At 38.1% G+C, this 17,967-nt stretch overlaps 1 protein-coding gene across 1 annotated transcript in view; it reads left to right on the top strand.

Annotated features, from left to right (window-relative positions):
* The window catches only part of BIRC6 (baculoviral IAP repeat containing 6), a 306,648-nt gene that overhangs the window by 206,465 nt on the left and 82,216 nt on the right, over positions 1 to 17,967 (top strand). Inside the window, 4 exon segments of the mRNA XM_034764920.1 lie at positions 1,116 to 1,416; positions 5,155 to 5,372; positions 11,074 to 11,238; positions 13,660 to 13,828. Coding sequence (XP_034620811.1) covers positions 1,116 to 1,416; positions 5,155 to 5,372; positions 11,074 to 11,238; positions 13,660 to 13,828 — 853 coding nt within the window.

Here is a 17,967-nt window from a genome sequence, read left to right as displayed (position 1 = left end):
TAGTCTGGTCTTAGTACAAAGAAGGAAATGGGGGGGAAATTCCACATTGTGCTGTGGTTGTCTTGTTTTAAGAGTTAAAATAAAGCCAATTCATTCCCTTTTTTGAACCGGTATTTGAACAGCTTCTCTCTAATAAATTGTTGTGGTAATAAGTTCTGTGGGTCGATGAGAAGAAATACACCCTCACAGGTGCCTTCTAATATAATTCTGTCTTTCCCATTTGAATGTTCTGGATCTTCACAAAATAAGTAACTAGGAAAGCACGTGAACAAGGTTCATAAGTATGTGTAAGCAAATCGTGGCATAAAAATAAACTTGAGGCTTTAATTATATCACATCAGTTTATCCAAATAATATGAACTGTTGAATTTTTTTGTCATGTTTCATCTTCATGCCTCAGGTGATCTGTGCATATTTACGTGAGGTGTCAGGGTAACAATAAAACAGCATTGTGATAAATACATGTACTGACCCCCACTAGTATTCACCTCCATATGGGACCTTCTTGTGGGTGCAGGTGTCTGCCCTTACAGTTGACAGTGCAGGATCAGGACCTAAAACAAAAGCTCTTAAAGATTAATGTCACATACAGCCTCAGGATCCTAAAATCAGCAAGCTTGGCACAGTTTAAATAAATATTTAAAGCCAGCCATGCAAAGTGCTTTTGTATTTTAGTATTAGTTTTAGCGGCTTGTGGTTAACTTTTCTTGTTTTCAGATATGTAGCTGAAAACAATTAAATATGCTAGTTAAATAAGTTTGACTTCCCTTGTTTGCAGTATATTTTATGATTCTTAACTAAATCTAAGATTCAGTATTTTTAAATTAAATACTAAATGCAATTTTATTTTACCTACGTTTGGGACTTTTTGAAATGTTTTTAAAAATGTAACAAACGTATATTTTCTACTTCTCCATTTAGTCTGATCCATTTTACCTGGAACAGGGTCAATGAATTTTTATTTGGGCATTTTTTTCATGCATGTTTCCTATATATAAAAATTGTATATTCCTTAAACCCTAATTCTAACTGTAATGAAATTGTGTGCTTCAAGAAATGACCCTAAATGATGACTACTTCCAAGGATTGTATTAACTTTTTTGTTATATTTGAAGGTGAGTGCTCCAGTAGTTACATCCACTACACAAGAGAAGCAGAAGGACAGTGATCAGTTTGAATGGGTTACCATTGAGCAATCAGGAGAACTAGTTTACGAAGCCCCAGAAACAATTGCTGCAGAACCTCCACCCATCAAATCAACAGTGCAAACTATGTCTCCCATACCAGCTCATTCTTTGGCTGCCTTTGGATTATTTCTTCGTCTCCCTGGCTATGCAGAGGTGCTGTTAAAAGAGAGGAAACATGCCCAGTGTCTGCTTAGATTGGTGTTGGGGGTTACAGATGATGGCGAAGGAAGTATGTACTGTACCTACTACGTTTATTTGTAAAACACTGCTAAATTGTTTTAACTTGCATTTAAGTGTATTTACAATGCGATGCTTTAGAAGGAGGTTGGAACTGCTTTGTGTAGTTTGTGAAGAACTCAATCTTATCCACATCCTGGATCTTATAAGAAAATTTAAAACTGGCTGACCGATTTTAAAATAGTTGTCATAGGGAATCATCTTCGAATGAGGGTGTTTCTAGCAGGGTTCCCTGAGGATCAGTACTAGGCCCAGCTACTCAACATTTTCATCCATGATCTGGAAGTAAATATAAAATAACTGCTAATTAAACTTTGTGGATGACACAATATTGGCAGAATGGCATATAATGATGAAGACGGGTCAGTCATATAGACCAATCTGGAGCACTTCATAAACTGGACCCATTTAAAGAAAATGTGTTTTTAATACAGCCAAATGCGAAGTTATATGTCTAGGAGCAAGGAATGCAGGCCATACTACAGACTGGAGGGCTCTTTCCTGGAAAGGAGTAGCTCTGAAAAGAATTTTAAGGTCATAGTGGACAAGCAGCTCAGCATGAGCTCCCAATGCATTTCTGTAGCATAAAGGCCTAATGTGATGCTTGGATGTATAAATGGGGGAATAGTGAGTAGACTAGGGATGCGATTTTTACTTCTATGCAGTGTTGGTGAGACCAATACTGCATACGGTTTTGGTGTCCACATTTTGAAAAGGATGTTGAAAAATCAGAGAGGAGGCAGAAGAGACACAAAAATGATTCAAGGCCTGGAGAAAATGCCTTACAGTGAGAGAATTAGAGTTCAATCTGTTTAGCTTATCAGAAAGAAGATTGAGAGGTGACCTGATTACAATGTGTAAATACTTTCACAGGGAGCAAATACTGGGTACTAAAAGAGTTTTCAGTCTGGCTGAGACATGCATAATAAAAACCAATGGCTTGAAGCTGAAGCCTGACACATTCAAATTGGAAATAAGGCACACTTTTAACATTTTAACTTTGAGGGTGATAAACCATTGAAACATACTACCAGTGGAAGTGGTAGAGTCTCCATCTTTTGAATTCTATATAGCAAGACTTGAGGGCCTTTCTGGAAGAGTCCTGCACTTAGGACGGAAGAATCTCATGCACTGCTACATCCTAGTGACCGAATGGCTAGGCAGCAGTTCTTCAGAAAAGGACCTAGGGGTTACAGTGGACAAGAAGCTGGATATGAGTCGACAGTGTGCCCTTGTTGCCAAGAAGGCTAACGGCATTTTGGGCTGTATAAGTAGGGGCATTGCCAGCAGATCGAGGGATATGATTGTTCCCCTCTATTCGACATTGGTGAGGCCTCACCTGGAGTACTGTGTCCAGTTTTGGGCCCCACACTACAAGAAGGATGTGGAAAAATTGGAAAGAGTCCAGCGGAGGGCAGCAAAAATGATTAGGGGGCTGGAGCACATGACTTATGAGAGGCTGAGGGAACTGAGATTGTTTAGTCTGCAGAAGAGAAGAATGAGGGGGGATTTGATAGCTGCTTTCAACTACCTGAAAGGGGGTTCCAAAGAGGATGGATCTAGACTGTTCTCAGTGCTACCTGATGACAGAACAAGGAGTAATGGTCTCAAGTTGCAGTGGGGGAGGTTTAGGTTGGATGTTAGGAAAAACTTTTTCACTAGGAGGATGGTGAAGCACTGGAATGGGTTACCTAGGGAGGTGGTGGAATCTCCTTCCTTAGAGGTTTTTAAGGTCAGGCTTGACAAAGCCCTGACTGGAATGATTTAGTTGGGGATTGGTCCTGCTTTGAGCAGGGGGTTGGACTAGATGACCTCCTGAGGTCCCTTCCAACCCTGATATTCTGTGATTCTATGATTCTAAGATATGCTTTAGCCAAACACGAGTTATTGGGCTCAACACAGGAGGAACTGGGTAAAATTTAAGGGCCTGTGATATACAGACTGTCAGACTAGATTATCTAAAGATATAATAATGATCTAGTGGGCCATTCTGGATTTAAACTCTGAATTTTGTGTAAGGCCAGACCAGTGAGTTCTTTGTTTTTTTGTTTTTTGGGTATCACAAACAACGAACGTGGTCAGTACTAATAAAATTGGCCTTAAGACCACTAATAGAAGCTGTAGCAAATGTTTTTCTTGATCTCCTTCACCCACTGGTAGCCTGATGAAAACAAACAAATTTCTCAGCTCAAATACCTTGGCCACCTTTTTTTCTGAGGGAGACCTGGTGCTTTCATGTTTAATTAACCAGACATTTATCCCTTTGCAAAGGCTAGGCCCCTAGATACCTCTAGTATCAAAACAAGAACCTGTTCCTCCATTCATAAATTGGTTAAATGCCCTAAGGGAGTACTTGTGCTCCCTAGAACAACCATCCTAGTTTAGAACTTCTGCACAAATCAAAAGAGTGAGGGACAATAAACTTCCCAATTTGCTCAGCTAGTCCATGAACTTTGACTTTTGTTTGCCTCTTAATTTTGTGTTGCTTTTTCTGTAAGCTTGTGCACACTGAGGGAGACAAAGTGAGCCAAATAACAAATGAAATTTGATATCTGGATATTTTCCTTCAGATTTGGGTAGTAAACTGACTGGAGAACCATTCAACTCTCATGGCTAGCCTGCTTCTTTTACATAATGTAAAGATCTATATCTACAAATCTATGATATGGGCCAAAATAATTATCCTTTAAACACACCTCTGAGGCAAATAGAGTATCAATGTTCTCTCAGTTGGTTTTTCTACCATCCCCTTGTGGCTTGGCTTATGTATAGAGTTTGGGAGTCTATAGAAAATGAGAATAAATACTTTATATTTCTTGTCATATAGACAGCAGTCGAGGGACTTTTTGCTCTCGCCTTCTTTTAGACAGCAGTCTGTTTTGTTCCTTTAAAAAAAAAGTTAGATGTTTTGATAAGTTTGTGTGTTGATTTATTTTTTAAAGCAAAAATCTCTAGAAAATCACTTTACTGAGTCAAATAGAGCAGAAGACTACATAAAATTGGACAGTTTTAACTATGTACATCTAATTAACAGGCAAGAATATTGTTACACTATGATTTTACAAATCATTATCCTCTTCTCCCCTTGATACAATAGGGCTAACTTTAAAAATAAAATGATAGTACAAAACTCAAACATTGGTTATCTAGTAAAACATAATTTTAGTTTTAATGTCCTGTAGTGAAAATGTATTGAATCACTACTGTTTCATTGTGTACTCCCCTCATGAACGGCATTACAGTTTTTGTTACTGCAAAGTTTATCATAGCATTAAAAATATGTTAATAAAAATGGAGAGGTTTTTCCTCACTGGCTTCCTGGTGGGGCAGCTGTTTGTATAAACTTTCTCTAAACTTTACAGAGTAATCCAGTTGTACAATAAAAAATATGACCAAATACATAATTTAGTGCAGTGAGAGAGTTGTTAATGAACTAGCTTTTCACCCTTGGAGATAAGGGTTTGTTTAAATTTTGTTTTTAATCACAAATTATGTGCATTTATTGGTCTCAGCCTAGTCCATAAAGGAAACCAGTTCATATCTCTTGCCCATATTTCCCACCAGAAGTTTGGCTAAAACGAAGCTCAGAATAAAATAATACATTCCGCTGAAGACTTAATGTTTTCAGAAATATAGCTGGATATTTTCAATAAATCATTGCGAAGATGAACATTTATGTGCTGAACTGTTAAAAGGAAATATTTAATGTTTTTATACTTTCTCAACCTAGGTCATATCCTGCAGTCTCCTTCAGCTAATGTGCTTCCAACTCTTCCATTTCATGTGCTGCGCAGTTTGTTCAGCACCACACCATTGACTACTGATGATGGAGTACTCCTTAGGCGCATGGCACTAGAAATTGGGGCAGTGCATCTTATACTTGCTTGTTTATCTGCTCTGAGCCACCATGCCCCGAGAGTGCCCAACTCTAGTCCCAACCAGTCAGAGGTAAGTTTAACTTCTGGGTAGTGACGTACTTAGCTGCAGTAAGCTCCAGTGACTTAGTGACTATGAAAGTCTTGTTGCTGGGGTAGCATCACACATCTTTCTTAATCTAACGTTCTGTAGCTCTTTAAAATGAATTCTTGAGAACTAGAATTCAAGTGAATTGCAAAAGTAATTTGAAAGTCCTTGCTAAACTACTGCTGCTTACATGTTTCAGTAACCTTAAAAGGCTTATTACATTTAAAAATAAATTACTTTACTTTACTTTACCAGAATGCAAAGATTGCAGAGTCAGACACGGAAATTTAATTCTGGCTGCTTGTGCATCTGTATTATGATGCAGTCTTTAATTACACGATTCATAGTATTTTTTCCACAGGATTCCCGTCTTATTCAGTGCTCAAGATGGTCAATGTGTAGCTGTTCAATATTTTTATCCTCACTAGACAATGTTTGCCTCTGTCTTATATACTGCACACTATCCAACCCTACATTGAATACAGAATTATTTATTAAGTGGTTTTCATTCTTCAATAAGTGGTTCACAAACCTTAGTGAATTGATCTTCATAACTCGGTGATAGGGTAAAGTGCTATTTTATCCCTGTTTTACAGATGGGGAAGTGAGGCACAGTGAGATTAAAGCCAAAGGGCCTAGAGCCTGAATTTTCAGAAAACTTAATATTTTATAGTAGTTAATATGTTCAAAGCACAGCTCCCACTGACTGAAGTTGCAATTGTGAGAGCTCAGCACTCCCACAAATCATGCTCAGGTATCCCAAAGTTGGCAAATAGAAGATGAGTCGCACACAGTTAAGGACCATCTGTAAAAAATTTTAAGTGACTTATCCAGCATCACAAGTGAGGTAGGTCAGGGGAGTATCTAATAGACTCTTCCACTGCACAGTCCCAATTAATTCTCCGAGTATTGTCCATTCTGTGCTCTGAATGAGGCAGGCATCCTGTGGGAAGAAAACTAGTATTTGATCATAGAGTCAGACAGTATCATAATGCATACACACAGGGGATCGAATTAAGATTCAACCTACATGTTTGTGGGTTCTCTGTCCTATGGAAGGAAACAGAACTGGAGAAGACAGTCAAGAATCACAATAGTTTGAAACACACACACACACACACACACACACACCTTGTGAGCCTCAGAAGAGACTGAGACATCTAACAGACACAGATGTTCTTCCGTTCCTACACCAATCAGAAATACTAATGAAGAGACCCAACCTATTCTAGAGAGAAATAGTAGTAGAATTGATGTTCATGAATCAGGTAAAGTTAACGTTAGCCTTCTCCCAGAAATAGCTCAGCTCACATTACTCATGGGCTGTAAACCCAGTATCAGACCAGAAAGCAGAATATTTTAGCAGTACATCTCCACTCAACCTCAGAAGTGCGTAATGCAGCCTATACAACTGGCTGGCACATAACGCTCCACCTAATCTTTTTAATCCACTCAGAGTCAAGATATGGTATAGCACAAGTAATAATGAAAATGGAAGCTCACCTCCTGGAGCCGAGAGCTGTAGAACCAGTTCCCTCAGACTAAATGTACACCAGTGTATACTTTACCTTCTATGTATTTTGGATTATAAAGAATATATCAGAGTGATCATTGATGTGAAGTGACTAAATAAATGGGTAAGGAAAGCAAGATTCTGGATGATAACCCTAGGATCAATCATAGTTGCTCTATATCCAGGAGACTTCCATGTGTATTGAGCTGGCAGATGTCTGTCTCCACATTACCCTACGATCTTGTCATGGTAGCTTTCTGAAATGTATAACCTTGCACTTCTAGCACAAGACGGTACCTTTTTGATCCATCTTCACCTAGCAAGTCTCTGGTCCAAAAGTGCTCATCATTTCTAAATGCTATTTTAATCAAACCTCCATCCAGAGCAGCAACTCAGTAAATGAATTCTCCAAAAACTACTGTTTAGGGTCTAAACCCACACACCAGATACAATGGAAAATCATGCACTAATACTGAGTGGCACAGTATTTTTATTTCCCTCTGAATGTTGGGGAACCAAACATAAGAACGGCCATGCTAGGTCAGACCAATGATCCGTCTAGCCCAGTATCCTGTCTTCTGACAATGGCCAATGCCAGGTTCTTCAGAAGGAGTGAACAGAACAGGTAATCAAGTGATCCATTCCCTGTCATCCACTTCAAGCTTCTGGCACGGAGAGACTAGAGATGCTCAAAGCATGGTTTTGAGGACAAGAAAACATATTGAAAGTCCAACCATTTCACCTTCCACTTTTGCAACAAATGCCTGTCTTGCTGAGTGGGGAACACACCTGGAAAACTAGACAGTCACATGTAGAGAATGCCACATGGAAAAGAGAAAGTATCTGTTTCCTAGAGTTCACAGAAATGAATGCACTACAAAGTTTTTATCACCACTACCTTGGAGGCGAGCATGTTTTGGTTCAGTATGGGCCCACACCATGGTCACGTTTCTGAATAATTGGTGGAATCAGAAGCTCACAGCTCCTCTCAGAAGCAAGGGAAATTGTCCTGGGCAGAGAAGAGTATCTCATCACTCAGAGCAGTGCACATACAGGATACTGATGGATTCAGGGTAGGATTGGCTGAGTAGCTATCCCACCAACGATTCTGTATGGCATCTGAATTAGGAAATCTTTGAACTAGTGACCAAGCAGTTCAAACACCTGGAAGTAGACCTCTCTCGCAAATCACAGAAATGTGAAACTAGATCACTGTTTTACCAGCGAAGTGGATTCTCTTTCAGTAGGAGCAGATGCCCTCACATAGATTACATGCTGTATGCTTTCCCACCCCCCTCCTGTGAGAGTGAAATGAGAGATTCACCAAGCTTGTACTGAAGCCTATATTCTTGAGGTGAGGGCTCTCCTGAAGAGCTCAAGTCCAAAGAGATAGCATATTCATCTATAGTAACATCTTAATGAGTTTGGGCACATTGTAGTTTTACTATTAAAGTGACTTTAGATTCCAATTTAAAATTAAAATCATGAATGCAAAGCATTGCCAATATATTACTGCAAAGGCCATAATGATATATTTATATAGTGTAAAAATGTTATAATTTAAAATGCTACTGCTTTTCCTTTTCTAGCAGTAAAAAAAGATTTCTAAGATGCATAGTAAATATATTTTTGACTTGTTTTTTCCAATTCAAAACTTGTAATTCCATCTGTTTATATATTTTAATATTACATAAGTGGTATTTGCTTTTTATTACAAATAGTTTAACAGCTTTATTTCCTCATTCTCTTTACTATACTTGAAACAACACAAAAAGTGAAAATCAGAAGAGAAAATGAAGTCATCTCCAGTTTTTGGCATAGGCCAAAATTTTCAGTATGGGGCACCTGACGTTAGGCACCTAAATAAGTGACCTGCTTTTTAGAAGTGCTCATTACCCAAAGCTCTCAGTAATTCTAATGGGACCTGTGAGTGCTCAGTATTTCTGAAAGGCGGGTCACTTATTTTGGTCCTAAATATATGTTTAGGTGCATAACTTTAGGCATCAGTCACATTTTCTTTTCCGAATTCTTATCTTCTATATATGATCTTTCATCTAAGATCTGGCAGCTATCTTTTAAATTTAACACAGGCTCCAGAATATTTTAACACATGTTAAAACAGTTTACTAATCTCATGCTATTTTGCTATTAAATTTATTTTATTATTTAAATGCAGTAATGAGCACCATAAGAATAAGCAATCTGAGCACCTCCTAAAAAGTTAGTGAAATAAATGTCATGACACTCCAAGGTCAGAAAGTATTTTACTTTCCCATTTTACTGGAGTAGAAAGTGAGATGCCATTGAGTTTAAGTGACTTGGGCCACATATGAATTCTGTGGCAGAGCTGGGACTATACCCTGTTTCTCCTGATTTATTATTTTAGCAAGTTTATTCACAGATAATTCGTGTAGTTTCAAAATCCAAGTCTTAGCAGCCTGCAGAAAGGTTTGAAATGACATTTATCTTCCATCCAAATTTGTCTAATAATTATAATTTTCATTAAACTTGGCTAGATTTTAGTGCTAGTTGTAGAGCTGCATCGTTTAATGTGATCCTAATTACCCTTCATTAGTGTACATTGTAAAATATTGTTATTGCCAACGTGATTATAGTGAACAGAAAAATGATTTACTGTCCCATGCAAGCTGAAAAGCACATGGGATGATTTACAGTCTTGGTTCTGTATTAGAAATCCAGAAGCGTTGCAGAGTCTTTCCTGTCCTGGGGGTTGAATTCCAATGGATGTTTGTCATGGGTTCCCCCCCGGGGTGCCACCTGGAACTGGGGTACCACTGAGCTCTCCCGACCCACCCACCTGGGCTCCCTCTCACACTGTACTGCTGTGACAAGCTGACAAGCCCTCCAGCCTGCACTTTCACCAGCATACATACTGGTAGAGACACACCCAGCAGCAGTTACATGCAGGCTCTCTGACCAGCCCCTGGAAGGCTACCACTAAGGCAACTCCTAAATCCACAGGCACGCACCCCCTCTGGAGTATAAATCCCAAATTATACCGTCTTCCACTGCACAGGGAACTGTACAGCGTAAGCTCATAAAATTCACCCCCTCCCTCAATGTGGAGAGGAATATGCAACAGCCATTTGCCTCTGAGCTAAGCTTCCCATACACTTCACCCCAACTCACCGGTTTAGATAAAGCAAAAACAAGTTTATTAACTACAAAAGAGAGATTTTTAAGAGATTGTAAATGATAGCAAACTGATCAAAGCAGATTACCTAGCAAATAAACAAAAAATGCGAACAAAGCTTAATGTGCTAAATAGATTGGATATGAATAGCAGATTCTCACCCTAAGAAATGATACAAGCAGGCTGCAGATTCTTAAGGGGCAAGTTGCACTTGCTTTATAGCTTGGAATCCCCAGGTGTTTCATTCACAGGCTAAAAATCCCTTTAGCCTGGATCTAGCACTTCCCCCAGTTCAGTCTTTGTTCCTCAGGTGTTTCCAGGAGTCGTCTTGTGTGAGGAGTGAAGAACACCAGATGATGTCACTCCCTGACTTATATAGCTTTTGCATAGGGTAGGAACCCTTTGTTTCAAAGCTTATTTCCCAGACCAATCTCTAGAAAAATACTGACATCCCAAGATGAAGTCTGGAGTCATGTGGTCTCATCACATGTCTTTGTAGAGTGATGCAGCCATTACTTGGCTTTGTAGAGTGATGCAGCCATTACTTTTCAGAAAGGCTCCCCAGGTGGGAGATAAACTTCTCCTAAGGCCTATTGTTTTTTCCTAATGGCCCATTGCCCTGAATAGGCCTTCCTTACACACTATCTAGACTGAAAGCATCTTGTCTAGTGGGCATTACTCAGGTGTAACTATATTTGAACTACAGATACATAGTCAATATTCATAACTTCAGATACAAAAATGATACATGCATACAAATAGGATAATCATATTCAGCAAATCATAACTTTTCCAAAGACACCTTACATGGCTTATCTTGCATAAAATATATCATAATTAGGTCATAATCATATCCTAATAAAATCACTGCAAAGAATATGGGGTGCAGTGTCACAATGTCCATGAATTTGTTTTAATAAGTAAATAAAAAGCAACAAAAAAACTTCTTTCCTGAAGGACAGAAGGAATTTTGAAGGACTTGGACAATATGATGTATAATTCCTTTTTGTTTTTATTAGCCACAGGTGTCGAGCACGCACAACAGTGTATCAACAGAAGAACAGCAACTCTACTGGGCTAAGGGTACTGGCTTTGGAACTGGCTCCACTGCTTCTGGATGGGATGTAGAACAAGCTTTGACTAAACAAAGGCTGGAAGAAGAACATGTCACCTGTCTTCTGCAGGTATGGAATGGTGAAGTATAGATAACCCATATAGGCATTCATGCATGCGGTGGTAAGATAGTTAAGCCTGTAAAAAAGTTGTATTCTTAACCTGTTTGTCACTCAAGTATCTGAAGTATTTTACTTATTAGGCTGAAACACCCATCAGCCATTTGTGAGCCTATAGTTTAAAAAAAAAAAAAAAAAAAAAAATTCCTGTGTTGCAGCTAAAAAAAAGTCTAGCTTTTTTTCTCATAACAAATGTGAATGTATGAAAGTGTAGGACTGAACCAGATGGAGCAGAAAATTCCAATAAGCTATTTGCTTAAAGACTGATGCAATACACCTGTGACCTCAAGTAATTAATTGGGCAGCTGTTTTGTTAGACATTTTCAGGCTAAGTTGCTGAAAACAGGAGGTTGTAAGCTTGATGTGCATAATAGCTTTGTAGCAAAGGTGGATGCCCCTGTGATTATATGATTGGGGGAGGGGTTTGTTCCTGACCACCAAAAATGAGAATGCATGCCAGTCTTTCAGGTTGGGGAGTATTTCTATGTTATCATAACACACCAGTTACTTTATCAAGGTGAGGAAGATTGCAGAGCATTGCTTTCTATAGACTGAGTTTGCTTTTGGACCTTCAGGACCACTTGAGAGTATATAGAGCATGTCTCTGTTCAACCAGGTAATACAGTGAATGTGGCAAACGTAAATTAGCAAGAGATCACAAGAAGCTCAAGTTTAAATGATAAACACAGATTTTTTTTCCCTAGGAGGAGGATCTACCTATAAGTTTATAACCTCTATCATGGTGATCCATAAAAAGAACAGAACACAAAAGCGGATGTGCTTAGTTGTCAGCATATGGACAGCTCTGAATGTTCACTGAACCAAGAATATTCTAGTAGATTTCTGTGGTGCTTTTATACTCCCATGTAGACCTATTGGCATCCAGGCAAAAGCAAAGGCAGATGATCAGAGAAGCAGACCTTGGAGCCTAGGAACAGACTAATTTCTAGTTTGCCAAATAGGCTTCTTTGTAATTTCCTCCTTTTTTCCCACCATTAGCAAGGGTAACTGATTTTTTTTAAGTCCCTTCTTATTACCCAAATTGTCCAAGAAGGCTGTTTTCAGACATAGGGGAATTACTACTACTTCAGAGCCAAGCAAAAGTTTGAATGTCTTGAGGCTGATGGCATAATCTGACAAAGAAGTATATAGTTTACAACTGATATACATATTGCCTTTTTTCATTTATAATGTATTTATACTCTTAAGAATTGAAAAAGAAAAATGCATAATTTAAATACATAAACTGCCACATTGTCAGTTAAAGGACTCTGTTAGATCACCATTATTATATGTCCATATGCAAAAGAATCCGTCTCCTATCAAACATCTTTTATTGAAGAAGGAAAAAAAAATAGGAAAACAAACTATTAAATAAGCCTAGTAGCAAGCCATGAAATTCAACAAGCTCATGCTAAGAAACATAGGGAGTGAATTCCAGAGCCCAGGGCCCTTTTTATAAGAAATCCTATCTGCAGTCAGTACAAATTTAACTCATGGAGCTGTCGGCTCATATGCCTTCACTAATCTTTACTACTAGGATAGAGCACAGGGGAGAGGCAGTTTTTAAGGTGGCTCAGGCCTGAGCCACATAAAATGTAATAGGTAAAAAACCAATAGTTTCCAAGAAACTAATTGAAGTCCTTGTAGATGATAGAACACAAGCTTCATGCTCCCTCCAAGACAATTCACTACAAAAACAAGGAAGAAAACAGCTGTATTATTCACTGACTAAAGATCAAAGGCAGTCTTCAGGTGTAGCCCTATGCAGGGAGTAATCTCACCAGAAGTGACTGAAGCATGGATAACTAGTGAGGTCCATATTTAACAGTAAAAGTTGCAGTCTCTTTGCTAGATGTTGATGATTAAGGTATTCTCTGTTGTCAACCGTCTAAGATCCAACAGGTTATGCATCATACTATTGAGAGGGCAGATACTTCTCACTGTCTTCACTGTTTGCCATATGATTTACAAATTGGATTTATCATGGGATTAAACTGGAGATAGGATGTATTTAGAAGGTAGCTATTCTAATAGGAGTGTCAGAACTCCCCCAATGACACACAACAATATGTCTAGCAATTTAGTGCTTTGAATGGGTTTTTTAAACCTAAACTTTTGAGTAATAATTTGAAGTGGCTTTATTTAATGCTTACTCTACCTTCTTAATTTAGCAAAAATAGTAATAAACTGTGATCTAGTAATTTCTGTATAGGATTCTATCTAAATCATCTTTGAGCTCGAAGGAGTAACTTCTAACATTTAATAGGCGAAATAACAAGCCAGCCATTAAGTAGATATGGACAATTTGAGTTGTTGTTTCTAAAATGCATCAGATTTTGACTAAGCGTCTCAATATATTTTAATTTTCAGGTTCTTGCTAGTTACATAAATCCTGCAGGTAGCATATCAAATGGAGAGACCCAGACTAGCCATGAGGGTAGAGGACAAAACAGCAATGCTCTTCCATCAGTTCTGTTAGAGCTACTCAGTCAGTCTTGTCTCATTCCAGCAATGTCGTCATACCTCCGTAACGATTCAGGTAAAGTGGTGTTGTTCGGTTTTTTGTTTTTGTTTTTTAAGCATATTGCATTTCTTTCTCTGAAATGAGCCTGGTGGAAAAGCAGAGCTGCTATTGACAAAATCAGGGTAAATGTAAAGATTCATTTGCAAGAGAATTTCATGCTACTTGAACAAAATAGACAGTCCCTGCAAATTTCCATCAGGATTATTTTTGACATTTAAAAAAAAAATGAAAAAGCATATTTTATTACTCTTTGATAGTAGATTTATATAAGTCTTATGAGATGAAATTTGTTTGCTGTGGCTGTTGATGTGATTTCTTTATTTTGTAGACTTTTAAACTCTTGCTCAGTTTGAAATTATCCCTTTTTCAAAACTACTTTAAAAAAAATATGTTTATAGATGCTATCACCTTGAAAAATCACATTTCTAGCTGACAATTTTGTATCTTTCTATTCTTCTTCAAGAGCTAGTCCCAAGCATATTCATTATGGGTGCATATGTGCTCCTGGGACTGGAAATTGTTCTGTAGCTGTGTCTGTTGGTTTACCCCTGCCGACTATGCCTCCTCATGCTGTGAACCAAGGGTATAAATGACAGTGTGGATTTTTGGGGTCTTCAGTTGTTAATCTTTCTGTCCTAAGTGTGTGGTGTTAATGAGAAATTTATAGTTGACTTAATATTAGTGTGCATACACGTGCCAGTTGTCGGCATTAACCAGAAATCCTGGTTAAAGGTAACATATAGTCATTTTGTGAAAATGTGTGAGCCCTACCATTACTTTTGAACTCTCTAAAAGTGGAACTGGGAGTGGGTATTCAGCCATGAATGATTCTGTACCTTTTAAGTATCAGAGAGGTAGCCGGGTTAGTCTGGATCTGTAAAAAGGGAAAGAGTCCTATGGCACCTTATAGACTAACAGACGTATTGGAGCATAAGCTTTTATGGGTGAATACCCACTTTGTCAGACGCTGGTTTAGTTCTCCTGAAGCTGCAATAGCTGGCTCCCTCTCAGTTATGATGTCACAGATGTCATGGATTCCCACTGGAGCTTGAAAACGGCTTGCAGGGTGTCATGTTAATATTTCATTCCTTGAGGCATAAGACAAACCATTTGGGATAGGAGCTACCTTTTTACAAATGTTTTTTCAAAACCATGCATATATAGAACAAAATAAAGGCAGTATAGCTGGCTCTCTGTAACTACTCTGTGGTAGGTGGGGCACTGTGTTATTTTGAGCTGAAGCAGTCCAAAAATGTCTTCAAAACCTCAATCAACAAAAATTTTGAACAATGTGAAGAATGTTTCTCTGGATATTTCAGAGTATTTGACCCATCACTATAGGATTATCTCATTTTTCAAGAACACTCTGGTCAAGTATTTACAAACTTGCAGCTCAAATTTAAGATAAATCAGAGTAGCTAATTTCAAACACTATGGCTAATACAAGTCCTGTTATGGTGTTAATCTTGATAGTTAGAATTTTTTCTTATCTAAAATGGTGCCGACTACTTTTATGTTCCATGGAAACAACTTACTTAATTTTGCCTGAGAGAACAAGTTGTTTCGTTAATTGTGGCTGTGGGCCATGTTGTCCATAAATGACTTATTTTAAAAAGTGGTTTATTCCTTCTATAAATTAACTTCTGTAATACACAGCATATTAGATTTTTTTCTGAATCTATTCATAAGTTATTTGAATAGACTTAAGTTTGAATTTAATAATTCAGATCAAGATTTTCAAAAATAGGTGCCTAAAGTTAGGGTCCTAAATCCCCATATAGGTGTCTGCTTTTGGCACCCATTTTTGAAAAATCTTTGTCTCAGTTCTTGCAGGGCTCTGTATCTCTGGAAACGAATTTTAAAATTTCCTGTGGACTAGAGCAAAGTTACCACCCCTGTGTTCAAATGTCAGTTTTGCTGAGTGGCACTTAGTACTGTTAACAATTTAAAAAGAAGTTAAGAATCCTACTTGTAAAAAACATTGTTAATTGTAATTTTTATTCAGTACAGGGTGTTATTCTTTCCTTAGAATACCCAATAAAATATAGCACAGAACCAGTGAAACATGGCACAGCTTTTCTCTGAGAGAGACTGACAGCAACAACCGACGAGCTGCTTCTCCTGCTGGGCAGTTGCTGGGGCTGAACAAGGTTGTCATTCAGGGAGGCCAAGCCCTGTGCAAGTCCCGCACCACATGAAGGGCAGAAGCTACTGGTTAGAGGTTCTGGATGAATGTGTCACAGCTCATACAGATAGGAAGGAATGAAAGAGATGTGGCTTTTGGAGATAGAAGAGCAAGTAGCCCTAGTTTGTTGACCAGGCCATACAGAAAGGCCTGTTTCTTTCCCCACCCTCTCCCCCACCCCACCCCATGAGGGAGTGGGAAGGCCCTGGTGGGAAATCTTAAAGAAATTAAGTAGATGTTGTGTTGCTGGGTTATTGCCAATTGTGGATATTGGAAGGTTGAAAGGAGGGATGTATAGGAACAATATATTTCATGGTTGTTGTGAATTTAAAAATTGTCAAGGAGTGGCTAAAGTAAGGGAGAGGTGGTTTTTTCACGGAAGGGTGCGTAAATATAAATATATGACCAACACAAGTTGCTACCATATATTGAAAATTCACAAGGAACTTCTGTGTATTTAAATTCTCAACCCTTATTTAATGTATTTTATACTAAATTTACAAAAAAAAAATCTGTCATTATACTTAACAAGTAAGTCCAAATGAATACTCTTGAATTTTTCCTGATGTATTTTAATATACCTTCTTTGCTTTCTTTTTTACTTACATGTTCATTGGAGGCATTTTATAATACAACTCTTGTATCTAAATATTTTTATTTTGGGGTTAGGGAAACAGCTATGAAGGTCTGCACTCTCAAAATATCAATCAAGGTTTGCTTTTGAGATGTTGATAAAAAGAGGACCTGTATGAACTCCTTAAAGGAGAGAAGGAAATGTGCAGATGGGTACAGATCTGGGAAAATGAATACACCCAGAAAATATTGCCTTCTCTTCATGCATATTTGAGACAAAACATTAGCTAGCTCGAAATGAGTATGCAATTATTTGGTATAAAGACAGATGATTATATTAATGGACAGGAATCATAAAAGTGATGTTGGAGTTCTCCGCTTTTCTAGGATAGGTAACAAGAAGAGACAACTTAGAGAAACTAACAGCTTTGGATTATAAATTAGAAAGGACTTTTCTAAGGTTTGTGGCTCTAAGTAATATAGAGTGTGCGAATGAAGGTTGCATTTCCTTCCCAAACAGTGCCACAGAAGGAATTTAGATCTTTTGTGAGCACTTCGAGAACCACTGATGTAAGGTACCAGACACTCATGGATTGCTGCATGAAAATCCAGTGCTATTCATGTATAATTCATGGAGTTTTTTTGTGCATTTTATGTTTATATCTTTTCCATCTTAGTTTAAAAAAAAACTGTTGTAGTTAGCACTCAGAAATTAGAAATATTAGAATTAAGATTGCCTGTGCAATCTTGGGTATACACATGATGATAGTCTTTAGTTATACAGTAACATAGTATTTTTTTCCTACAGAACCCTTGCCTTATTTAGTTCCTAGGATGGACAATGCTCAAGAAATGATGCAGCTGTTCAGTATTTTTTTTCTCAAGTGTCTGGCTCCTTACCTCATTTACTGCCATTCCACACCCTTCACTGAATATGGAACTTTTAATTTCCTCCTGGGTTTTTCTGTGATGCTGATCTGAGCATCTTTGCAATGCCCCTGCTAGTTAGGGAGGGTTTTCACAGATGAAGAATTTACAAGGCTCCACTAATCTTGTGTGCCTCAATGTTTGATTGGGCACCCAATTCAAAACACACAAAATCCTGACTTTTTTTCAGAATATTTATTATTTTATAGTACTCTGCTTTTAGGACACTTAGTTAAGAAATATACAGTGCTTCGAGAAGAACAGGATTACTTGTGGCACCTTAGAGACTAACAAATTGTCTGTATCTGTACGAGTTTTTTCATGAGGTTGATGGATTTCCACTCCATACGGCTAAATGCAGTGCCTTGCACAATGACAGGTTTCAGAGTAGCAGCCGTGTTAGTCTGTATCCGCAAAAAGAAGAACAGGAGTACTTGTGGCACCATAGAGTTTGTTAGTCTCTAAGGTG

Source organism: Trachemys scripta, chromosome 3, assembly GCF_013100865.1.
Source record: "Trachemys scripta elegans isolate TJP31775 chromosome 3, CAS_Tse_1.0, whole genome shotgun sequence".
Taxonomy (NCBI): domain Eukaryota; kingdom Metazoa; phylum Chordata; order Testudines; family Emydidae; genus Trachemys; species Trachemys scripta.
Note: the sequence above shows the minus strand (reverse complement) of the source record. Positions and strands in the feature narration are given on the sequence as shown.